This window comes from Neoarius graeffei, chromosome 12 (assembly GCF_027579695.1).
Source record: "Neoarius graeffei isolate fNeoGra1 chromosome 12, fNeoGra1.pri, whole genome shotgun sequence".
NCBI classification, from domain to species: domain Eukaryota; kingdom Metazoa; phylum Chordata; class Actinopteri; order Siluriformes; family Ariidae; genus Neoarius; species Neoarius graeffei.
In genome coordinates, this window is record NC_083580.1 from 72,826,547 (window position 1) to 72,853,903 (window position 27,357).

Sequence of the window (27,357 nt, forward strand, 5' to 3'; positions counted from 1 at the left end):
TTGCCTTGCCGTGGCTATATCGTACTGCAGTCATGAAAACCGTACACACTGCCGTCATTGCCGTAAGGCCGTACATCAATATACGTTGCTTGGTTTTACCACCATCTTCCATCACTACTGTCGTGGCTACATTTACATATTTATTCCGCCCAAATTTATGCAATGGATCACCTCTAAAATCTGCCGGAATGGCTACGGTAGGCCCCAGCTACAGTTCTCATGGATCAACCGGCTATGTGTGACCTTAGCATTAGTCACCGGATTTGAATGCAGTCGAACACCTTTGGGACGTCGTAGAATAGGAGATTCACAGCATGAAAGTGCACCTGAAAAGTCTGCATGAATTGCATGATGCAGTCATGTCAACATGGATCAGGATCTCAAAGAAACGTTTCAAACATCTTGTGGAATACATGCCATGAAAATTTCAAGCTGTTTTGAGAGCAAAGTGAGACCCGACCCAGTATTAATATAGTGTTTCTAATAAAGTGTGTGTGAGCGAATCAAAAATGCATACATCTCACATCACGGCTCCTCAAACTGCAACCAGAAGCCACTTTATAAGCATAACATACGAACCGTTACATGATCTCATCTCATCTCATCATCTCTAGCCGCTTTATCCTGTTCTACAGGGTCGCAGGATAGCTGGAGCCTATCCCAGCTGACTACGGGCGAAAGACGGGGTACACCCTGGACAAGTCGCCAGGTCATCACAGGGCTGACACATAGACACAGACAACCATTCACATTCACATTCACACCTACGGTCAATTTAGAGTCACCAGTTAACCTAACCTGCATGTCTTTGGACTGTGGGGGAAACCGGAGCACCCGGAGGAAACCCACGCGGACACGGGGAGAACATGCAAACTCCACACAGAAAGGCCCTCGCCGGCCACGGGGCTCGAACCCGGACCTTCTTGCTGTGAGGCGACGGCGCTAACCACTACACCACCGTGCCGCCCCGTTACATGATACACTATGTAAAACACCATATGTCCAGGAGGCTGGGGTCAGTTGTAACAGCGTGTCATGTTTAGTCAATCTTTTGAGTAAAGTTGGTTTTACACTGTACAATATTCTGCAATACACCTCACCATACTCTGAAAAGGATGAGCTTTTTTTGATCGATTCAGATTTGAATTAGTTTATCAGGGGAACCAATTTGAAAATACAAGAAAAAGCAATAACCACAAAGTATGTATAAGAAGCATCCATTTTTTGTTTTGTGACTTGGGAGACTGAATAGATCAAGCATTCAAATATCTTTTTTTTTTTTTTCCCTAGCGTGCGGCAAAACCTATGTAGAAAATCACAGACGTTTCTACTAAAATTATCAGATGATCACTGAGTTTGGTGAAAAACTGTGGGTAGCTGATAATTTTCTCAGAGGAGGCCTGAGGAAAACATCAACACGGCCTATCTGGACACAGTCACAGAGGAGCACCTGTAAAAAAAATGAAACGACCCCAGGAGCCCATGTAAGACAGCACAGAATTACAGAAAACCCACAGGACAGGTACAAATATAAGTAGAGGTAATGCAAAACCTCAACAAAACATACAAGAATTAAAGGAAGAGCAGTTTGTTGAATTGCTGCAGCAGCAGACAGAATGTCTCTGTAAGATCTAATCGCAGGACAAAAAGCGACATGACACGGAAATAAACAAACAGAGGATTAATTACAGCTTGTAGGTGTGTAGTTAGCAAATTAGCACACAAACACTCGATTCATTGAGCTTGTTTACCATTATGAGAACGTAAAACTTTTTTTAAACCGGTGTTGCTTTGCTATGCACGCAGTAACGTAACTATTTTCATCGTATCATCTGACATGAAGAATATAACAGATGTTCAAGCATTCTTATTGGGATCGTCTTGTACAGTATGACAAGTAATAAATGTAAAAGACCTCTGGGATCATAGCGTAAAACTGGTCTAAAGCTCCAAGTTCTTGATACAAGACTGGTACGGTTCTCTGTTAGCTATTCATAAGGAACAAATACCATTTTCATGTTAATATCTGAAGATATACATATACAATTACATGGAAAGGACCAAATTACAACTGGCCCCATGTTGTGCAGTTGGTTGTACCATGATATGGGGCCAGTTGTTTACATTTTACATTTACGGCAGTTGGCAGATGGTCTTATCTAGAACAACTTATGGAAGTGCTTTGAAGTCCCTAATCAATAAACACATCCTGACACCGGGTCACTAGGTCAGGGAGTAGGAGTACGATCAGTCTCCAAACCCTGTTGGAGAGGTCAGTAGGGAGGTCAGCGCATTTCTTAAAAGACAAAACGCTAATTTAATTACTTGATGAAGAGGTAGGCCTTTAGCTGTCATTTGAAAACCATCATGAGAAGTTCATTTCACTATCAAGATAGAGAACCCATCATTGGTGCATGTCTTTCTTGTACCCTGAGACGGTTGGTCCAATCGAGACCAGATCACATGATGTATTTGTAACATCGAAGGCTCAATTCATTCCTGATGTAATTGTACAGTGTTTGCACCACATGAATCACTTTCTTTGCTAAAATGCATGCTTAAGTGGGTGCACAAATATTGGGCCCTGCATGGCACATCAGTCACATGAATTCACTAATTAACAAATTATTCGCATAAGGTAAAGTGAATATTGGTGAATAATAACTGAGACGAAGTTACCTAACCCTATTCACTGATATTCACGGAGCCTAAGGCGGATACACAGGTTTTAGTATAAATACACAGATGGTTATTTTAAAAAAATAAATAATTGTATTAACAAAATTAATCGTTCATTGAAAACTTCAAAAGCTTCATGCAAATGTAATAACGGTGCGGCGCAGACTTGTGTCACTTATCTACGCCGACTCACATAAAATACTTTGTTTTGAAATCGATAAAATAAATCACAATTCCATCTTACCTTTGAATAGTTTTAGACCACACTTCATAGCATCTTTAGTGCTTTTAGGAACAGTATTTTCTTTCATAATGTGTAATTCTTCCTCACTTACGCTGACAGTGATTGGCCATCATTTTACCGAGTCAGTTGAGGTGATTATCGAGAACTAGTCTGAATCTCTCGACCAATCAGAGCGCCCGATTTTCTATGATTACCTCCATATTTATACAAACAGCTGATAGGGTTGAGTCTTCAAGAAAGTATAATGGTTTTTGTGTTTTGGTAAATATATTAAACACTTTGGGATGAGTAACACTGTTACAATCACCTACAGTGCCAACCATCTGGGCATCTGACATACAATAGTTAACCAGCTTAGCATTGCCAACTCTCAATTATGCTAACAAGACAGTGAAACCAAAACCAAACTATTTTGAACAAACACACAATTCAAATTGTTCCCCCATGAGGAGAATTACTTTCTACAACATGTCATATTTCAAACTCTGACTTCTGCAGTTAAATTCTTCATAGCTGGGATGAAGTCACTTTTTTTTGCCAGCATGCAGAGGATGCTACGGATTATGATTAGAGTGTAACTGGTTGCTGAGATATATATTATATATATACACACACACACGACGGTGTAGTGGTTAACACTGTCGCCTCACAGCAAGGTTCTGGGTTCGAGCCCAGTGGCCGACAGGGGCCTTTCTGTATGGCGTTTGCATGTTCTCCCCGTGGGTTTCCTCCGGGTGCTCCGGTTTCCCCCACAGTCCAAAGACATGCAGGTTAGGTTAACTGGTGACTCTAAATTGACCGTAGGTGTGAATGTGAATGGTTGTCTGTGTCTATGTGTCAGCCCTGTGATGACCTGGCGACTTGTCCAGGGTGTACCCCGCCTCTCGCCCATAGTCAGCTGGGATAGGCTCCAGCTTGCCTGCGACCCTGTAGGACAGGATAAGCGGCTACAGAAAATGGATGGGGATATATACGTGTGTGTGTATATATATATATATATATATATATATATATATATATATATCCACACACTGTATATATTATATATATGAGCCATAAACTTTTTATCTCAGCTATAAAACCCAAACTACTTACACTATATGGAAATAATATTGCATATTACGAGTTATTACGATAAACAACACAAGTTTTAGTTATATTACAGTTACATTTAAGTTGATCTTATGTAAGTCTATGTACTTATTTTTAGGTTGAAATTTGGGTTAACTAATTTAGTTCAAGCGATAAATCAAATAACTAAATAATAACTATAGCAACTCAAATAATCAGTGATCATGATCTCTAAATCTGTGAACTCCATAAAGATCCTTGAGCTTTTTTTTTTTTTAATCATCTCATGTCAGAACCCATGAATAGTCTAAAAAGGTGAATGGTTCCTTATAAGGTTCCTAGTAGAACAATTATTTGAAGTTCGTACAGTTCATCTCTTCTACAATATGGCTAAATGGAAAAACATCAGGATCTGATCATTTTGTCCGTATTGAGTATTTTCTGGGTTTTTTTTGTGTAATTTCATTTTAAAAACTAAAACCCTTACTAGCCATCAACCAACCATCTAGTTATTGAGCTGCTTGCTCTGTATTACTCAGGGCATAATATGTTTTATTATCCCCCCCATCCTGACACCATATAGGCCAACTGGCTATATGCCAGGCTGTCTGTGTCTATCCAGAGCACATTTAATCTACCACCGGCTTGCTAGGCCCGTCACAGTTTCACAACCATTCTCACATACACAGTCAATTTAGAGCCACCAGTTAGCCTAACCGACATGTCTTTGGACTGTGGGGGAAACCTACACAGACACGGGGAGAACATGCAAACTCCACACGGAAAGGCCCATTGGCCACTGGGCTCGAACCCAGAACCTTCTTGCTATGAGGCGACAGCGTTAACCACAACACCACCGTGTCGGCCCTCTCAGGGCAGAATAAGTGTGGAAATCTTGACAGGTGTTAATTTTAGTAGACAGATTAATTATAACAAGTGAAAAGTAAAAGAAACCCCATGGAGCTAAAAAAAAAAAAGTGGAAAACTCATCCTCCTTGCTGATTAGAGGAGATGTGCAGGAAATTAAAATTTCCCACATTCATAAAGGACATCACACATGACCACTTGCAAAGAAGGTACCCAACATCTGAAACTCTGTCAGCTACCATACTAAAATCAGAGAAGAATAATTTATTGGGTTTGTAAAGAAGTGATGGTGATAGTGTGGTCACTCACAGGGAAAATTCATCGTGTTGTTTAAAAACCAGGAACTCGGATTATCTTCCCAACATCATATAAAGGGCGTCATAACTTTTGAAACTTTCTCTGCTGGTGGTGTGAAAAAGAGTAATTAATAATTGCTGACTTTTACACAGTAACATTCTTGCAAAATGAAATAACCCTTATCTAAAATAATAATAAAAATATTTTCAATAATCCAGTAATGCTCAAACCTTATAACTAATCTCAAACCTACACAGTGAGATTGATCAGGGTAGTTGTATATTTTGTGTTCAATCATAGAAGATAAACCTAGACTCTACCACGTTGATATCCAATTGTGGAACTATGGCGCCATCTACAGGACATATTTCAGGCTGAGCTTCTTTCCCCCTCTCTAATAATGTACAGCAGGGATGGAACTGAACACAAACACATTAATCAGATTGAACAGAGCTCTAAATTGATCCCAATCCACTAACAAGAGGTGTACTATGTATTTTCTTTTACTTATGCTCAGTTGAGAGTGACTAAGATCATCAATGAAGAGATAAAACGTCAACGAAACTGACTTCATGTTAAAACTGTTAGTCAATGTTGTCGCCCAAATGAGGATGGGTTCCCTTTTGAGTCTGGTTCCTCTCGAGGTTTCTTCCTCATGTCGTCTGAGGGAGTTTTTCCTTGCCACCGTCGCCACAGGCTTGCTCACTGGGGATAGATTAGGGATAAAATTAGCTCAAGTCATTCAAATTCTGTAAAGCTGCTTTGCGACAACGTTTATTGTTAAAAGCGCTATACAAATAAACTTGACTTGACGAAGAACTCGAGTGATGTAGCTGAGGTTGAGGAACTGTCAGAGATACAGATCTTTGCATACAATGCTGGTATTTCTTCCTCCAGTGTTTCTGTAATCGACCGCTAGTCTACAAAAGTAATAACACCCTTCAGAGTTGTAGGAAACTTTAAGGGGCAGGTCTAGTGTGTAGATTTCCAACGCGATCAAGAAGCACAGCCGATACAATAAATTAATTGCGGTAAGACAAATCCTACTCGTTACAAACGTTACTGCAAGGATGCAAATAAATCCTTTATTCCTGTCTTTTTTTTTAAACAACTCCAAGCCTTATAAAAAAAAAAAAAAAAAAAAAACCACACATAGTGATTCTGAAAATGTCGTAAAGTTTAATTAACACAAAAGTCTCACCTGAGAAATACGTTTTACGCATGAAACCATAAAATTAAGCAAGTAGGCAACCTTGAAGCAGAAAGTGAACAATATTCTTGTTCTTTAATCTGTACACCTAATACCGCCGGTCAATACACAGCTAAAATGAAGCACAGACATGCAGTTTGTAGCTGTATTCATTTTATTAACACAAAGCTTTTAGATCTATTGCTCCAGTAAAGCAGACTGATACAGTCAGCAGGAGTCTCCGTGGGAGGTGTAAAGGGGTGAAACAGGTGATCAGACGTTCACTTTTCACGCTCTTTCCAAAGTGGGGTGAAAAACGGGTGTTTGATGGCCTCCTCGAGGGTGATGCGCTTGGATACATCAAACTCCATCATTCTCTGAAGCAGGTCGAACAGCTGCTCATGTTCCGAGCCCTTGGAGGACATGTATTGCTGGAAGAACAATCGAGATAAACAACAAATCAAAAATGTTCACGCTTTATTTGCTCGCTGTCCTGCAGTCATCTTTAATTCAAAGTTGCAGAATTTTCTCTGTAAAAAGCAGTTACCTTGAGAGGCTTGCAGTGCTTCCTTACATATCTCCCTGATGAACTGGACTCATCCCAGTCCAGTTTGCCATGATGAACATAGTGCTGTTTCCTAAAAATCAAACCACAGCTCAACATGTTCCAAAGCATCATCAATCACTAGGATTATGAATCATAATAACGAATACCAGAACATCAAGGACGTAGCCGCTCATCCGGCCTGCCATCAAAACAACCATGACGACCGAAACCTCAAACAGAACTGAAATGTGACGACGTGAGAAAGGACCAACCTCCGTGACAAATTGTTTACAACGCAATGGGGGTGGGGGGTGGGGGGGGTGGGGGGGGGTTCAACAAAAGGAATAAATTTTGTTCCCAGAGTGAAGATCGACCCAAAACATGGATCAGAACTGAATTCGCATGACAAATAAGAGAAGAGATACAATTCTAGTCAGAGGAAAAATGTATTAAGTCGACCTAATTGCTAATTTGTTAGCAAAAAAAAAAAAAGACAATACAATGACCAAGTTTTGTGCAGAAGGTCGAGTTCTTTCAAATAAAACAAACAATCAGAACTGAAATCCATTGAGAAGTCAGGGAGGAGATATGATCTAACTGAAAATAAACAAATTGTTTACAACAAACAAATTCCCTCGTTCTTCAAGGGAAGATCTACCCAAAACGTCGATCAGAACTGGAATCGGATGAGAAATTAAGAGAGGAGATAAAATTCTAGTGAGAGGCCTGGAAAATTCGTTAATTTGGCTTAAATATAGTAATTCGTTAGCAAAAAATTTGACAAAACAACGACCAAGTTTTGCGCAGAGTGACGAGTTCTTTCGAACAAAAACAAGCAATCGGAACGGAAATCCGTGGAGAACTGACAGAGGACATATGATTTAACTGAATTGTGGATGACGGACACTACGCCATGGCAACAGCTCATCGACCTTATGGACAGATCAGCTAATTAGCTGACGACCCCCCACCCTATCTACACAACCCAGTAAATGTCCAATACTTTTCTGGCCGCGAGCTTCAGAATCTTAATAGTTTCCATCTGCTTTGCTTTCCACATACTGGCTTTTGATAAACTTTTTGGAGCAATACACTACACTTCCCGGACTGAACAAAGCACATGGCATCACATCTTTAACAGCTATTTTTCTGAACGTTGACTGTTCTTGGCCAGTGATTAAATAAACCAGAGTCTCTAGAGAAAACTTGAGGTCTGGCTTGCGAGACAACTTCACACTACCTTGTTTGCTGGAGCATGTGTGCTGGTATTGGTCCAAGAACCCTCTCCATCATGGCTAGATGCTCCCTGCTGTCATGAGTCTATAACAACAGTCACAGTATCACTAAAGGTTCTTTTACACTTGGTATGTTTTGCAGCAGAGTTAATTAACGTTGAGGATAAGCTGTTGTAGAGTTGTGTAGATTTCTGTCCCATCACTTACTTGAAACAGTGTTAATCCCAGATAGTACTCAATCAGAATGCAGCCCAAACTCCAAACGTCACATGCGTGGTTCCAGCCCAGCTCTGCCAATTTAAAAAAGTGTCCAATTGCACATTTGCATTCCTGCTCACGTTTCAAAGAAACTCAGTAACAGAAGGAGCGTCTTACCCAAGACAACCTCAGGCGCTCTGTAGTGACGTGTCGACACGACTGACGTATGGTGCTCGTGGTCATACGTAGCGTTACCAAAGTCCACAACCTTCACGTTGAGGTTCTTCAGCATTCTCTCATCCCATTTCTGTTGAAGGAAAAACTTTAGCCAGGCCTAAATCACCTAATTTCTGGAATTTACTGTTGATGAGCAAATGTTAAACATTTTAGTGCCAGTCAGCTTTACTCACCAACTTGGCACTGTATTCTACGTCACAGTCAGGATCCACAAAGAGAATGTTTTCGGGTTTCAAGTCAGTGTGTGTTAGTTTATTCTGATGAAGAACTTAAAAAAAAAAAAAAAAAAAAAAAAAAGACAGAGCATAATCAATGGTCATGTAATTAAATATTAAAACAGAGGGGGAGGAAAAGGAAAAAACAACAACAAAAAAACCCCACCCTCCATGAAAATTGGTACCTGGACGTATTGTTTTTACTGCAACAGTTCGTGAAAAGCTGATATTGTTAAGATACAAAACGATGGCATGTACTCACAGTTTACTGCTCTGAAGATCTGATCTGCCATGTGTCTGATCTGGTCAACAGTAAAGGGCGTGTAGTCATTCTCCTTCAGGAAGTCATATGTGCTCAGCCCCAACAACTCAAACATGATGCAGATGTGACCGTGGTAGTCGAACCAGTCCAGCATCCGTACACACGCACTAAAAGGTTTTACACACACACACACACACACACACACACACACACACACACACACACACACACACAAAATCAGCCATTCCATTAAAACCACTGACAGGTGAAGTGAATAACATTGTCATTACAGTGGCACCTGTCAAGGGGTGGGATATATTAAGCAGCAAGAGAACAGTCGAATTGTGATGACTGGGTTTGAGCATCTCCAAAATGCTCAAATGTGCCTGGCGATTCTTTCTGTGGAGGACATTGAAGATATCTACCTATTCGGAACCATGATTACAGGACTTTTGCTGATTGGATTAGGCATTGCCCTGGTATATCGAGGAAATCAGACAACGGTGACAGCTGTTCAAAGCCCCACAAAGCTGCCCGATATGATTGGAGTGGTGGGCAAAGCTGTTGGCACTTGAACTGTGGACATTCAGAACTTTAACCACAAAATGCTTGTTATCTCGGAGCAGCTTTCAGCTTTGCAAGGAATGCGTTTTTCGGAGATCAATTTCAAAAGAATGGACGGAATGGACAGATATGGACGTGTGGACGTGCAAAGACTGCGTCTGAAAAGACCAAAACAATTTATATCTTATCAACATTCGGCGCCCTGAGACAGAACCGGCCTTGGTTCAGGCCGTTGCTGAGAAACATTTCCCCCTGAAGGTCACTGCCGGGAGACACTCTCATTCCTCTCTAACTCTCCGCGGTCGCCATTTTTACCCCCAGTGTGACAAGCGGGTGCGTGACCAGCGCCTTCATGGCTGCAGGAGCGGACGGCTGCTTGCTTGCGCTGGATTACCTCCTCCCCCTCCCCCCCTCAAGTCCCGTGTTTAAAGTGTACTTGTTTTGTTGTGTGCTTATGCAAAGGTTTTTTAAATGTTCTCACACTGTACTCCTGACAGGAGCATAGTGGGGGTGGGGGGTTCTTTTTTCCTTATCTCTCCTCATGTTGTGTTTCCTTTTTATCTTTATCCCTGTCTTCCTGTCCTGTCTACCCTATGTCAATTGTATGTTGTATATGTACGGCTAATTGTACGGTAATATGTACGGCTAATTGTACAGTAATACGTACGGTTGACGGCTAATTTCGCTGGTACATGTGACTAGTGACAATAAAGGGCATCATCATCATCAAAATGGCATATCTTGTAGGGTGACATCTTTCTGTTTTCGCCAGCATTAACTTTTTCAGCAGTTTGTGCTCCAGTAGCTCTTCTGTGGGATTGGACCGTATGAGCTAGCCTTTATGCCCCATGCGAATCAAATCAATGAGCCTTCAACACCCATGAACCTGTCTCTGGTTCACAGGTTGTCCCTCCTTGGACTACTTTTGTTTGGTACTAACCACCGCATACCGGGAACACCTCACAAGACATGCCATTTTGAAGATGCTCAGACCCAGTCATCTTGCCATCACAATTTGGCCCTTGTCAAAGTCACTCGGATCCTTACGCTCGCCATTTTTCCTGCTTCCAACACGTCAACTTCAAGAACTGACTGTTCTCTTTCTTGCTGCCCAATATATCCCACCCCTTGAGATAATCAAATGTTATTCACTTCTTCACCTGTCAGTGTTTTTAATGTTATGGCTGAACAGTGTATGTTTATTCTCTACTACTAGGAAATCAGCTCATATACCGTGAAGTGTGGCGGCACGGTGGTGTAGTGGTTAGCACTGTCGCCTCACAGCAAGAAGGTCTGGGTTCGAGCCCCGTGGCCGGCGAGGGCCTTTCTGTGTGGAGTTTGCATGTTCTCCCCGTGTCCGCATGGGTTTCCTCCGGGTGCTCCGGTTTCCCCCGCAGTCCAAAGACATGCAGGTTAGGTTAACTGGTGACTCTAAATTGACCGTAGGTGTGAATGTGAGTGTGAATGGTTGTCTGTGTCTATGTGTCAGCCCTGTGATGACCTGGCGACTTGTCCAGGGTGTACCCCGCCTTTCGCCCGTAGTCAGCTGGGATAGGCTCCAGCTTGCCTGCGACCCTGTAGAACAGGATAAAGCGGCTAGAGATAATGAGATACCATGAAGTTGAGAAAAACAAAATGGTGGAGTGTTTTGCTGAACCAACCGAAGACGAAATAAAAACTCTACTTGAGACCCCCCCCCCATTTTTCACAAATTGCTCCTGTCATTTCGCCGGTTTGTTTACATTCTTCATCTTTAAGCATTGAAATTTGTTGAACATTTTTAGACTGGTTCAAAAGCCCAAAGTCGTCTGAAAATTACAGAACTGAAATGTCCAAGAAAGAATTAAATAAACGTCTAAAGCTATTCTATACTTCGGCATGACGGCACTTTCTATAAAAAAAAAACACTAAAATCAATTCGTGCAGCCATTGATAGGTTAACTCTTTACCCCTTAAAGTGCATATTCTGGACCAATTTCGTTTTTGTTTTTTTTTTATATGAAAGTATGTCCCTTTACACCAGGGGTGGGCAATTATTTTTTCCACGGGGCCACATTAGAAACAGAAAATTTTGTGGAGGGCCGGACCAAAAGGCTGAACTAAATTCTGCATAATATTAATTGTATTTCTTTATATAAAGCAGTAAATATCATTGTTTTTACAAGCTGCTAAGACTGGTAAGAGTATGGAAAAAACGAGGTTGCCTTACAAAAAATGTCATTTATTCAATCAAATTTCCCAAAACAATGCTTAACAAAATGTGAACGTTTGTACCATTTTTTTTTCAGTCACATTCACCCCAAAACACAATAAAGACATCACAATATTGTCTTTCTACTCCAAATATCAAACAAGATACATCATATTATAATAATGATGCCCACATTTGTAGTTTAATCACCTCATTTGGTGCTTTTCGCCGGAGATCGGCTCCGGCGCCTGCTGGTGACGTCACAATATGTGATTGGCTGGACCGTTTGAAGGATGACATACAAGTTTGTGGTTGGTCTGGACAAATTACGGAAGTAGTTATCGCGGGATTAGGTTTCGTGGGATTTCATGTCATGTTCACATCGCGCGCATTGTGTTTTTGTTGAACACAACTTCAAAATAAAAGCAATGCACATTCAGTCCATGCATGAGGTAAAATTAGAAAATACATTTATTTTGTAATTTCTAATTAACCTTACGCGGGCCGGTCAGAATGAACCAAAGGGCCGGATGCGGCCCGCGGGCCGGAAAATGCCCAGGTCTGCTTTACACACTCATCCAGAAGGGTAATTTTGCACAAGGCCATCTGTCTACAGCAGAAAAAAATAAAATAACAAAACGCATCTGGAAAAATCCCATGGAAGTCTGGAGCCAGATTTGTGACATTATCTGTGGAAGCGCCAGCAGGCTGCGAGAGCTTTGCACGGTTTCAGTGCACAGCCTGTGTAGACCAAGCACTACCATTTCTCTCTCGTTGTCCGGTCTTTTGGGAAACTATGAGTACTAATCCCATCATGATTGGTGTTGCTACACCCTCCTATGATACATCTGTTAACCATTTTAATAATTACGCGATAACGTTGAAGAAATTTGCAGAAAACCACCAGGTCGTTTTCTCATAAACAAACCAGCGCTGACGTAGGATTCAGAAGGAGGTGTCCCGCACACGACGTCACGAAAATCAATGTTTGCCGGGAAATCCAAATGCCAAGATTTTTCAGAGGCGGACCAATTCGCCTCAAATTACTTGATTTCAACTGAATTTTTCTGGTATTGCACAAGGTAAAAAAAAAATTGCACAAAATGCAAAATGTGACAGATATTTGACCAAAGTTTAATATCAAATAGGAGAATTACATTGATCTGGCTCCTGAATTTACCCGTGATATGCACTTTAATGTCGTCGCTACAGCCACCCTCAGTATATTTATATACTGTTCCCCCTTAGAACATCTCATCATCTCTAGCCGCTTTATCCTGTTCTACAGGGTCGCAGGCAAGCTGGAGCCTATCCCAGCTGACTACGGGCGAAAGGCGGGGTACACCCTGGACAAGTCGCCAGGTCATCACAGGGCTGACACATAGACACAGACAACCATTCACACCTACGGTCAATTTAGAGTCACCAGTTAACCTAACCTGCATGTCTTTGGACTGTGGGGGAAACCGGAGCACCCGGAGGAAACCCACACGGACACGGGGAGAACATGCAAACTCCGCACAGAAAGGCCCTCGCCGGCCACGGGGCTCGAACCCGGACCTTCTTGCCGTGAGGCGACAGCGCTAACCACTACACCACCGTGCCGCCCAGAAGGCGTCATATGTCGTCATTAAGGGGTAAAGTGTCGTCCACCTAAGCGGAAATGATTTTTTGTATGAAGTTTTTATTTATTGAATTTGCAAAAAAAAAAAAAAAAAGCTCAGTTTCTCAAACTCCAGTGAATGTGGATAGAATAAACCAGTTATTTCACTCACTCAATCTCGTCGCACACGGCTTATAGCCAACTCAGACCTCATGTACTGTACGACTTGATTTCATGTCATAATTATTAAATAGTTCTCGAATGATTGATTATAAACTATTTTTATTATTCAAACAACAGCTCATAAAACAACTTACAAACAATTTTCAGCGTCCAACATGTTCATCTGTTTCAGCACCTCCACTTCGATCAGAGCTGCCTCGCGATAGCGCTCCTGGTTTTTGATGATCTTCAGGGCCACCCTGATACCATCTCTGCCAAACAGCCGTAAAAGAGGAGTGAAACCAGACAGCATCGTGTTTGTGCGCATGTTGTGTTCCAGTCATATGGAATGAAACCATCATGTTTTCTGATCATACACTTAAGTGAGAAAGAGCTTACTTTGTGTGGTCAATACACTCCACTACTTTTCCAAAGGCTCCTTCACCGACAGTGCTTACAATCTCATCTAAAAAAAAAAATTAGAATAAAAAGAGAGCAGTCAGCAGAGCTTATTGATAATATGGGGGAAAAAAGACGCTTGAAGAAGACCTAGAGATGCTGAGCATACACTACATGACTATATTTGAAGACGTGAACTCTTGCACCTAAGGTCAGCTTTTGTGTTACAAGATCAAGGTCTAGAAATCAATCAGAACGGCAAATGTTACCAAATTTACCCTCTTACCCAGATGATATGATCGTTTAGTTCCGATTAAGCTTAAAACTTCACATAAATTTGCTTCCATTGTGGAATATTTTCAGAAAGGGCAAGTCAGGGATGAAACAAAGCTAAAATCCTGTAGTGCATGCCTGCTATAAGCGACAATACATTTTTATTACAGTTTATACTTTGAGAACTGTTTTAACACCCAACGTAGTACCTCATACGTTAGCTTTAAAAAAAAAAAAATTCCCCATACCCATCTCCCAAACACTAGACACAGAACAGACAGAGAAAGATACGTGTTCTGTACATCTTGCTCTTAGCACTTGTCCATTGTGATAGATCAGGTGACCCTCGTCATCATCCTCAAAACTCCTGCTTCTTTTCCTGCGATGACTTTTCTGGAACGGGGGAGGGACATGACGTTCATGGACACCAGCATCATCACCACCACCACCACCACCATCATCATCATCATACACCAGTCAGAACGTGCCATTCATTTATTCATTCAGGAAGGAGGGTTGGTGAAGGTGAGGGAGGGAACGGGACACGTTTGGAAGCCCACAGCGGCAGCAGCAGGAATTTCAAATTCAGTCCCGAGAAAACGGCACAGGGCCAACATAGTGTGTGTTACAGAAGAAACACATGGCAACATTTTCAGACAAGAGACTTGGAGTAATAAAACAACAGACATTGGACCACAGTACTCTAAATTTATCGAGTTCCCCAAAAGCGACATGCCCTTTTAGGAACCTGGACCCAAAGCAGCATACTTAACCCTAGGATACTCACTATTTTTTAAAAATATATATATTATTAAAATACACGACCCATTCTATAATTGCGGGTACATTCCAAGTGTTGATTGTTAGTCATTGTCAACTCCGTTAACAGAACTGGCGATAACAGAGTTGACATTTCCCACCATTTTGTCTCTTAACTCCATATGCTAACCTTACACTAGCTACCACATGGCATGTATAAAAACAGAAATTTTATGGATTTTAAATCAATTTTCTTTTTTTTTTTTTTTAAAAAGAGTGAGAGATTCACTCCAATATCGCAATAACAGAGTTGACGAATCATTAATCTACTGTTGGTGTAAAATCCTCAACATTTTGTTCAAATTAACGAGAGGAAAAAAAAAAAAAAAAAAACATAACGGACTTCACTGCCTTTCTGAACTTTCCCACCAGAGGAACTGACATCACTCAGCCCATGTTTACATTAGACCGTATCAGCGGATCATCAGATTAACGTTTTTAAAACGATTAGCGTGCACACAGCAACACCAATACACGATTCGCGTGCACACAACAATACCAATACGCGGATACGCTCGGCTCCGCAGGCATCCTGCGCTCCAAATCACTCCGCCCTGAACAGCGAGTGCCCTCTGGAGGGTGCGCACTCCGGCCCTGCGCAGCTCACAGTGTGTGCGAGTGAAGTGCACAAGCAGTGATTCGGGACTGAGCCGCTGTGTGTGTGATCCCAGCGCATATCACTTAACACTTGCAAGTGGAAGGATGGCAAGCCTAAAGACAATCATAACTACACAATGGGCAGTATTTGCATCAGTATTTGCAGTATTTTCATACTCTTTAATGAAAGGTGATACAAGGCGGAAGTCCGCGCCGTTTTTCAGCAGTCGCGTCACATGACCAACGCCAGCTAGAGCTCAGCACAGCGTATTCGCGTATCTCAATGTTTACACAGCACCGGACCAGATACGATCTAGATTGAATACGTGGACGCTGGCGGATTCCCGTTTCCCGGCGTTTCCAGGTGGTTTAATGTAAACGGACAGTGCATCCGCGAAGAAAACGAGACAGATACGGTCTAATGTAAACGTAACCTCAGTGCAAGTGTCATGCGTATTATTAAAAGTCTTTGTGGATTTTACAACAGGACAAATAAAAAAAAAATGACTGAAATTTTGCATAATACAGAAAATAGACTTTCTGTGCAATTGATTTTATAAGAGTTAATAGAATAAGCCCCAAAAAACAGATTGTTAGACTGAATCACTTCACGTTTATTCGAGTTGAATGGATGAATCAGGAGTCAAAGACAGCAAATAATGTGGGGGATGGGGTGGGAGTCATTTAGTTCATGTTTTATGGATAAATTGGGTCTAAAATGTACATCAAGCATTGGTGTTGGTGAAAGTGTGTCATAATTTGCATTTTTGTTCAAAACTGATTCAATCAACATTTTTGTGGAAAATAAATACGAGGTTTATCTCAGAGACGCGAAATGTACCCTGAATTCTAGAATGACCCATATATTCTGTATTATACGGAAAACTTTACAATTGCATTTTGATTTTAAATTAATAAATAAATATCCAGGACTGTGAATTAAGTCTACCTTCACATCAGGCCAAGGTAACCTTCCTAAAATACAAATCATAGGACAGAAAAGACTCACTGTATTAGAGGTTTAATGAGCGTTTACCGAGTGTGAATGGCCGTTGTGGTGTTTAGAGCGCTGCTGCTCTCTGCTACTGCATCGAGCCAAGGATTTGCTGTAGTGGTGCCAATGCCTATCCCGGCCCTGCTCCTTCTCAGGAACGGCTCGGCCAGCCGCTCTCGTCTCATGGCCCCACGGCTTCAGCCCGGGCTCTGTTGCCTTGCGTTCTGTGTCCTCCAGCCCCCTTGAACTTTTCTTACACCTGCACAGACACCACAATCCACAGTCACGGAAATAATACAAAACACGCGATACCTTCTTCTCCTGGACGACCTGCAAAGCTGCCATCTGCGAAAAGGACATGTCTCCGATTTTATCTCTACCTCGACACACAAGCGCACGTCTCTCCGTTTTGTTTAATTAATTACTTCTTTCAGCAAGCGCGTGAGGAACGCACCATCTTGCCCTGCCCCGACGTCAAAAAGCATCGAGTGTCTTTCCAGGAGGGAGGGATCCTAAACGGAGGCTAAACTTAGAGCAAGCCCTAGAAACACCTCCCCTTTTACACATAGCTTCAGGAAAGCCATGTTTTAACCTGTCAAACGTTGTAACAGTAAAACCTTAAACACAGGATGCCTTGGATCTCGTTACTCGACAGCAGCATGCATGGCATTCTGCTCACTGAATTTATCTGTCTAACCTACAAGACGGGTTGAGCCTCCAAGTGTCTTAGAATGGCAGGATTTGATTGACTTTCCAAAATCAGTACAAAGTGTGTTTATATGCACATTAATAATACCTGTTTTCAAAAAAAGTTTAAAAAGTGACTCAAGCAAACAGCTGATATTTTAAATCGGACAAAGCCATTTCACGATGAAAATTCAATAAAATGCAACGAAGACTCAGGTTTTAATCCAATAATCTGATTATGTAGTGAACGGAAAATGTTAATCTAATGCCTCGATCAAATTAACTCGGACTTGGGAAATCTAAACTCGGAATTACATCATTTTAGAGTTTGGAACATTCGAGGGAATAAAATGTACACATTTAACATGCATTTTATTTGCAACAAGCTACTTACCTTCTCAAAACAGTGACTTGTACAGCGAGTGTTAGGGATTCAACCAACAAATGTGTCGTGTTGATTGATCTAGAATAAAATACGACTATGAACTCATTTACATTAGTGAAGAGAATTCTTAATTGTGGTTGACGGTGTGGATACGAGAGGCCACGCTGATTTGTCGTCATATACTGAACTCAGGATTGAAGAGACCTTGATTTATTGAGAAGGAATTCCAAGCTCCCAGCACACAGTCTTTTGTTTTTCCTCTAGTCAAAGTATGAAAATTCCAAGTTACGAGCTCTAGCAGCAAAATATGCTTTGATATTCTATCCACACTCACTGGATATGAGCAATCATGCACTCTGGCTACCACTAGGCTATCCGCTCATACACTGGTGCTTGAAAGCTTGTGAACTCTTTAGAATTTTCTATATTTCTACATAAATATGACCTAAAACATCATCAGATTTTCACACAAGTCCTAAAAGTAGATAAAGAGAACCCAGTTAAACAAATGAAACAAAATTATAATACTTGGTCATTTATTTATTGAGGAAAATGATCCAATATTATATCTGTGAGTGGCAAAAGTACGTGAACCTCTAGGATGAGCAGTTAATTTGAAGGTGAAATTAGAGTCAGGTGTTTTCAATCAATGGGATGACAATCAGGTGTGAGTGGGCACCCTGTTTTATTTAAAGAACAGGGATCTATCAAAGTCTGATCTTCACAATACATGTTTGTGGAAGTGTATCATGGCACAAACAAAGGAGATTTCTGAGTGGTCGACCAACAAAGATCACTCCAAGAGCAAGGCGTGTAATAGTCGGCGAGGTCACAAAGGACCCCAGGGTAACTTCTAAGCAACTGAAGGCCTCTCTGACATTGGCTAATGTTAATGTTCATGAGTCCACCATCAGGAGAACACTGAACAACAGTGGTGTGCATGGCAGGGTTGCAAGGAGAAAGCCACTGCTCTCCAAAAAGAGCATTGCTAAAGATCACGTGGACAAGCCAGAAGACTATTGGAAAAAATGTTTTGTGGACGGATGAGACCAAAATAGAACTTTTTGGTTTAAATGAGAAGTGTTATGTTTGGAGAAAGGAAAACACTGCATTCCAGCATAAGAACCTCATCCCATCTGTGAAACATGGTGGTAGTAGTATCGTGGTTTGGGCCTGTTTTGCTGCATCTGTGCCAGGACGGCTTGCCTTCGTTGACGGAACAATGCATTCTGAATTATACCAGCGAATTCTAAAGGAAAATGTCAGGACATCTGTCCATGAACTGAATCTCAAGAGAAGGTGGCTCATGCAGCAAGACAACGACCCTAAGCACACAAGTCGTTCTACCAAAGAATGGTTAAAGAAGAATAAAGTTAATGTTTTGGAATGGCCGAGTCAAAGTCCTGACCTTAATCCAATGGAAATGTTGTGGAAGGACCTGAAGCGAGCAGTTCATGTGAGGAAACCCACCAACATCCCAGAGTTGAAGCTGTTCTGTACGGAGGAATGGGCTAAAATTCCTCCAAGCCGGTGTGCAGGACTGATCAACAGTTACCGCAAACATTTAGTTGCAGTCATTGCTGCACAAGGGGGTCACACCAGATACTGAAAGCAAAGGTTCACATACTTTTGCCACTCACAGATATGTAATATTGGATCATTTTCCTCAATAAATAAATGATCAAGTATAATATTTTTGTCTCATTTGTTTAACTGGGTTCTCTTTATCCAGTTTTAGGACTTGTGTGAAAATCTGATGATGTTTTAGGTCATATTTATGCAGAAATATAGAAAATTCTAAAGGGTTCACAAACTTTCAAGTACCACTGTATTCCGTGAGTAGAAAAAACAAAATGGCGGAGCATTTTGCTGAAGGGCAATTCCATGTAAATGTCAACCTCACCATGCAAAAATAAGGCAACATGTAATACATCAAAACCACTCCCAGAGATATCACCTAGGCCTGTATTTTACAGATGTGAATAAGTTGAACCAATTTGTAACCAACCTAATGTGTCACTGTCAGTCTTTCTTTCTTATAATGTAAAACCCAAGCTAAAATCAACTTTGATCATGTACAATTCTATATTATTGCCACAAGCCAGAGAAATGTATGCTAAAATCCACAAAACAGCAAAACAATAGCCATCCTAAATATTATTTAAGAACTTTGATAGTTTTAGCTGATATTTAGAGAGTTTTTCAAAGGGTTATGGTGGTTAAACTGCTGATTTTCTAAACATATGCCATGTCTATTTCAGATGCGTCACATCCATAACGGAATTTCGTCACATCCATAACGCTGACTTTTCCTTCCGAAACTCTGCATGAAACACAAAATATTTTAAACAAAGATTTTTTAATATTCACCTTGGACCCCTCTATCAAATGGATATCTCCATTTCGACATTAGGTTTACAATTTCACAGAGTTTGATAAAAATGTACAGTCACCCAAGAAAAGTGATATTTTTTCTGTCACATCCATAACGCATCTTTTATTGGCGTTTTCTGGCATGCCCTAGATGTACTATGGGAATTGTTCTTGTTCTATCACTTCTCCAGTATGGTACAGCCTTAAAATATGCAACACCTGTTTAAATACTGGGAGACAATAAAACATGCACTGGGTCATTTGTTGCCATTTTGAGTTCAAGTGTCACGTCCATAACGCTGGAATTGCTCTGAACCAACTGAGGATGAAATAAAACCTCTACTCAAAAAACCAAACCACCAAAAAATACAAAAAAAAAAAAGGGAACAAAATATGGAAAGAAAGTGTTTGTTGGTAAGAACAATTTTTTTTTCTTTTCCAAGAATTATTATTGCATTTTTCACAAATTGCTCCTAGGTCATTTCGTCAGTTTGTTTACATTCATCTTTAAGCATTAAAACTTGCTGAATTTTTTTAAACTGGTTAAAAAGCTCAAAGAAGTTTGAAAATTGCATCACTGAAATGTCCAACGAAGAATTAAATAAATGTCTAAAGCTATTCTATACCTCAGCATGACAGCACTTTCTACCAAAAAACCCAAAACAAACAAACAAAAAAAACCCCACCCCACTAAAAAGTCAATTCGTGCAGCCATTGATAGTTTAAGAAGTCTGCCTACGCAGAAATGATTTGTCGGACATTTTGTAGAAAGTTATCAAATTTGCAAAAAATGAAAATAAAAATGCCCCGTTTCTCAAAATCCAGTGAATGTGGATAGAATAAAAGTTATATCTCGTCATACGTGGCTTATAGCCAACTTGGTGCTACTGTTTGAAATCAAACAGTAAACAATAATAAATCTACTAAATAAATAAATAGCCCTATTCCACACCACAACTGTAGTACTCCATATTATGTCAAGAACTGTTCAACTACCGTATTTATCCTAATAAACGCACCCGGGCGCGATGCAAAACATGAAGGGGGAGCGTCAATTTCGACCCTTAAATGACAAAAATCGAACATGACAAAATCATCGGAATTTAAAACATTTATTTTGAAACACATGAAAATACAGTTAAATGTCCAAAAAGTCAATTAAACAATGTTCAGCTCGCTTATAAGGATAACATTGGTAAGTAAACTATTTGTAGTGACGTCACAATTCACGTCATCGTCGATGTTTATGAGCTCACAAAACAAAATGTCGTCCTCAAAACGATCCTTCACCGCTAGTTTTAAGTTAAAGGTTGTAGAACTGGCAGAGCAGAAAGGCAAACACTTAGCTGCAAAAACATTTAATCTTCACCGTAAACGTGTACAAGAGTGGTGCAAACAAAAGGTACGTCTCCACCCGTATTGATATCCACAGCAGAGTGAATGTCCGTATTTTATACTGTCCATGTTTACTAACGCGATTTCCGGTAAAAAAAATCAGCGGTGAAATTGAACGTCTCTGTTGTGGTTTGTTGGATTTAAAGTTTGTTAAATGAAGAAAATGGTTGGTAAATACTATTCTAGCTCTGAAAATCGTGGAGGCGTGTCAAATAGGGAGGGCGCTTCTATAAGGATAAATACGGTAAGTAAAGAGAAACGACATCCATCATTACTTCAAGACATGAAGTGACTTAATTCATAAAAATAAAGAAAACACATTGAACTAGAAAGGTGTCCAAACTTTCGACTGGTCCTGTAAATCCAAACCGAAGATAACATAACATTTCAGTCTGGGAAACTAATCAGCAGATGAACGATCGCTCATTCACAGGATTCTCTGAACTGTCAGCACGAGTTAATTTTGGCTAAAGCTTAATTACATAGACAGTATTTCTTTTTTTTTTTAAGTATCAGAGTCGACGCCAAAGTATTTACAACATGTATTAAAACAAAACTAAAGATACAAGATGCAAGATTACAAGCAGAGCTCTACATTTTCTCCTTGTTAACAGGCTATAAATAAAGTAAGGAATAAAACACATCAGGGAAGATGATCAGTGACGAAGTGATGACGTGTCCCCTTTAGTAAAGTCCAGATGTGTTTTATTCCTCTTAGACCACAGCAATTTGGCAAAACCATCAATGTTTTTTTTTTTTTTTTGGGGGGGGGGGGGGGGGGGGGGGCCCACCCTGACACTTTGTGCTATTTATCCATTTATAGATACATTTAATGATGTTGAACGTCAGAGAAACAAGTTAGCTCCTGTTATCACTTAAGCTTTAGCAGCCATCTACAGTCATCTAGCTACTCACCAGCCTCTTTTTTACTCTTTTGAAGTTAAGACGACAAAAAAAAAAGTTTGCAATGTTATTGAGGGAGGGGAAAAAAAAAAAAAGTCATGCATCCAAAAGCCTTTCCTGTGGGGGAAAATTTAAAGAAACATGTTTGTTGAAGGCAGTGAGACACAGACTGCATTCTTCATAACTGTTTAAAAATCAAACAACAGATACAGTACAGGCAGAAGAACAGTTATAGATAACATAAAAAAAAAAATCAATCAATCTGTTCTTCAGCTGAAATTGTATGAAGCGCCCATCATACAGTCTTAGTGAAGGAGTTGTTCAACACCCCCACAAAAAAAATATAATAGAATGATTGCATTAATACAAACGTGTGATTTGCTTTCGAGCCAGCACTGCTGTCAGAGCTTCAGGTACAGAGAACTAATCAACACACCCTTTTATCAATTAGATTCAAGTCCGCTTCAGGAATCTGGGGGGTGAGGACACGACACCAAACCCACCCCACCCCACCCCACACAAGGGTGTGTGTGCGCTGTTAAAGGAAAATAATCAAAAACAGGACGGTGCGACTTTTTTTTTTCTTAACAGAAGTGATTCTAGGGCCTGATAAGAGCCATCAAACTAGATGAAAAGCGACCCATCACACAAGGCACATGACTATTACATCACAAATAAGCAATAATGACTAATTAATTTGACAACAACAACATTATTATTTAACAAGTGCTGCCAGGCAAAACAAACCTCATCCGGTACCACTTATGATGAATATGAAGGAAGATCTCTCATCTCATCTCATTATCTCTAGCCGCTTTATCCTTCTACAGGGTCGCAGGCAAGCTGGAGCCTATCCCAGCTAACTACGGGCGAAAGGCGGGGTACACCCTGGACAAGTCGCCAGGTCATCACAGGGCTGACACATAGACACAGACAACCATTCACACTCACATTCACACCTACGGTCAATTTAGAGTCACCAGTTAACCTAACCTGCATGTCTTTGGACTGTGGGGGAAACCGGAGCACCCGGAGGAAACCCACGCGGACACGGGGAGAACATGCAAACTCCGCACAGAAAGGCCCTCGCCGGCCCCGGGGCTCGAACCCAGGACCTTCTTGCTGTGAGGCGACAGCGCTAACCACTACACCACCGTGCCGCCCATGAAGGAAGATATTGTGAAAAAAAAAAAAAAAGGTACACTATGGGCCCATGTGGCCACTGTTTATAAATAAAATAGTTTTCTGATCCCATGTCCATACAGTAAATATAGCATATATATTTACTCTATGAGCCAGTAGCCACAAAAATGAAGCGTAATCCAAAAGTGAACAATTTAAAAAAAATCACAGAAGTAAAATATGCCAAGCGTCTGTACTTTATATTATTCTACTCTTACCTCTTATAGTTTTCAAAACTGAAACCTCTGAACCGAGGCTGACATACACACGCTGTCGCCATGACCCAAACTCTTATTTCCCGGAAATGGCCCGGCGCTAGAGCTCAGTGGAACGCACTTTCCCTCTGTAATAAGCATAAACATGTCTGAAAGCGATTTCTTTAGTCTCGTCCATTTATTTCGAATGATAAACCAAATTGTATACGCGCACCGGCCATTTTAATCGGAACACGTGTATGCGTATGCGCAGTGCGCGACTCTTACAGCATGATGACGTAGTGGCTAGTGCCTCTATATGAGGCAGCAGACACAACTAAAATGATTTTGACCTTTTTGGTGACCTTGACCGGATGACCCTCAAAATGTTGGAGGTTCTATTTGAGACCAATGCCCATCTATCCTGAAAGTTTCATGAAGATTGATCCAGCTGTTTTCCCTTATCGTTAGCAAAAAAACAATCCCGACTGCAAACGATACCTCGCCCAGCTTACTCCGTAGCGGGCGAGGTAATAATTATGTCCAAAAAATATGCATTAGTAGCTGTCTTAAATGCATCCATATTTGGAGCAGTGGAAATGTAAAAACAGAGACTCTGACATCCTGAAGTTGATTGCTTTCCAAGAACAGCATGTCTCGAAGTGTTTAATTCTTCTTATACTACAGCAACTGCCCAACAGTTACAATTGTTAATTTGTTAATGAACAAATCATCATGTGTTTTAAGTATTTATAGTTTAATGGAATGTCCTCATCCTCACAACAACTTGGTTCCTGTTATCACTTACATTAAGCCTAGGTCACAACCGGATGTACGATTTTTTTGGCCATGCGATTTTTGGCGTTTCCCAAATCACTGCGTTTTTTTTTTTTTTGTTCATGGAGAAAGACGCATGTTGGCCGTAAGTTTGCCTTGCAACCTGAAAAAACGTAAGCGCCCGTAGAGTTTGTTTGACATAATAATATAATAATAAGTTCAACTTATATAGCGCCTTTCAAGAAACCCAAGGACGCTTTACAATTATAGACAAAGAAAAAAAAAAGAACAATAAAAAATAATAAATAAATAAATGAATAAATAAATAATAAAAAATAAAAGTAAAAAGTCCACCAAGTAGGGGTCAGGATGTAATTCCAGTGGTGTAGCAGCCACAGTCCCACCAAAAGGCGCATGAAAACGAGTCCCACATCTCCAGCACAGCCGCCGTGACGCTGTCAGCCACATCGCTCAAACACCACGCTGTGGATCCACAAAGCCAGCACAGAAGCTCCGCCACGCAGAGCGCTGGTGTGTCCCAAACCGCCTGCACGTCACCGAGCAACATCGCTCGGAACATCACGCCAAGCATTAAAGCGCAGAGCGCTGGACAACCACGAATGTTAAATGAGCAGCGAGCTCACTGCAGTCCACAGCTGGGAGCGCAGGCATCACCCACAGCGAACCAAGGCCTGGAGGGAACCAACGCCCAAAACTGGGTCCAGAGCTACACCACAACCGGCGGACAAAACACTCAAACAAACATCAAACTACACAAACACACACAAAAAATAAATAAATAAAATGAAAAATGACATGACAAAGAACCTCTGTGGCCGGTCTGCGGCCAGTCTACGGCTCGAAAATCAGCACGTCACACGCGCGCCCTCCGTGCGTTTCTTGCACGTAGACCGGCCATAGGAGCACGAATGGCCGGTTGTGACCTAGGCTTTATAGCAGCTATAAACAGTCATTCCCTCACCAGCCTCAACTTATTCTTTTTTCACATTAAGACTTAAAGATCTGAAAATACAACAGTCCTGAAGACGCCCCTGTTCCAGGAGTACTTCCTACTGACTGTTACACAGCACTCACACTGGAGACTCCTTCCTTAAAATGTTAAACATCTCCTCACATAAACCTTCAACATCGTAACATGTTTTCAACACACTTTTTATCCATTTATTACTAAACCTCCAAACCCCTTTGAACGAGTTGCTGCAATAGGGACGATAACGTATTCGAATGAGTGCATTAATTGTAATTCCTACACCTGTGATTTGATTACAGCTAAAATTAAATCAACACCTTCTGACTAAAGCAGATTTTCAAGGTTTTTAAGGTTTAAACCTCACAAATAAATAAACAGACACACAATTCCCTTTAAACCAGCCCAACATGTGTATACTTTATACTGAACCTTATAAACTCTTATTCTCTCGCTGAATGCAAGGAGGAAAAACATGACTAAGCACAATGAGAAGTAGCCCAGTGTATACTGTTCTATGTTCGAAGTACCTTTCGTACGTTCTGTAGTGGTGGAACTGTCCTGGTCTCCTGTCTCTCTCACTGCTGCACGAGTTCCTCTTTGGACGCTTGTGAACCTCCACACTCCTGCCTTCTTCTTCCTCCTCTTCCCATCTCCACCTCTCCGTCCTCTGTCCATCAGGACAGCGCATTTGCTTAGAGCGCCACATGTGTCCTGCCAAAATAGGTAGAGAAATATAGAAGAAGATGTAGTCATAAAAACGTTTTACAACAAGGAACTCGACACCAAAGCCACTCCTTGTCCCTAGCAAGGCTGTAAAATCCCCACACCAACTGATCACTGTCTGATATTAAGTGCCAAGAGCTGACTGATGACCTGAAGGTTACAGGTCACAGTCCTGACCTGCTCTTCTTAACCTGATTAAATAAAACTATTGAGCAATACTTAACTCAATAAACTGATTGATATTTATAAGCAAAGATTTCAGTTTAAAAAAAAAAACTATTTCTCAGTTCAATTAGTTTACTTAAAAAAAAATTTGAAAGAAGAGAAATAATAAAAAAAGTCTTCATAATTACACACAATCAGTGACACCTACATATCACTTCCGGTGTGTGTATCATTCATTTTTAATTATTTCCTGTATCACACGTTATCAGGATTCGACTTAGCAAACAATAAACTTAGCCAAGCATACTAGATATCTATTAAAAGTGACAACTTGACTTTATAAAACTACACACTCACTTTAATTATGTTAACACACAAAAAAATGCTCATTTTAACTCTAATCTAGTTAGAAATTTGACATTAGCTTACTTAGCTTAAGTCTGAAACAGACGTAGAACTTGCTAGCCGGTTAGCTTTAGCGCCCTGGTTTACTCCCAGAGCTAATGAGTAAACAAACGTATAAAATAAAATATAAAGTTACCTCAACTTAAAATATCCTCATCCCAAACAAGAATTTATAACAAGTCGTGAAAGGAGACACTGCACTTTCCACAACGAACCGCAAGCGTTTACAGCTAGCTCAGGAAAGACTTTGGGTGAACTCCAAATAGCGCGCCATGACAGTATGGAGTGCACTAGGTAGGGTGCATAAGCCTTGATTTCCAACTCCACGTAGTGCACGTATATAGGGCGGGTAAGGTGATTGTGTAAACAGCCTTGGTTTGACTTTTGTTATATTACAAATAAATGAAAATCACCAGCAGATTCAGATAGCTTTACTGTCATGGTATTGGAGTCAGACAGCACTCCCTGAGGTACAAACAGAACAGTTAAAAACAAAAATAATTCCTCAACAAAACAAACAATTCAGAACATAAA

At 40.8% G+C, this 27,357-nt stretch overlaps 1 protein-coding gene across 2 annotated transcripts; it reads right to left on the bottom strand.

Annotated features, from left to right (window-relative positions):
• Positions 1-6,504: 6,504 nt before the first annotated feature.
• clk4b (CDC-like kinase 4b) lies at positions 6,505-27,067 on the bottom strand. 2 transcript variants are annotated; one of them, XM_060936370.1, is made up of 13 exons: positions 26,960-27,067; positions 26,058-26,241; positions 16,686-16,902; positions 14,536-14,626; positions 13,961-14,027; positions 13,717-13,833; positions 9,042-9,208; positions 8,738-8,832; positions 8,505-8,634; positions 8,337-8,419; positions 8,135-8,214; positions 6,895-6,985; positions 6,505-6,778 (listed from the first exon to the last, which is right to left on the bottom strand). In XM_060936370.1, the coding sequence occupies exons 2-13, from the start codon at positions 26,234-26,236 to the stop codon at positions 6,629-6,631; spliced, it is 1,467 nt and encodes a 488-aa protein (XP_060792353.1). In that variant the 5' UTR covers positions 26,237-26,241; positions 26,960-27,067; the 3' UTR covers positions 6,505-6,628. The 2 variants fall into 2 exon arrangements, with proteins under 2 accessions (XP_060792353.1, XP_060792354.1); XM_060936371.1 differs by lacking the exon at positions 26,960-27,067 and adding an exon at positions 26,848-26,929.
• Between the last annotated feature and the right edge of the window lie 290 nt (positions 27,068-27,357).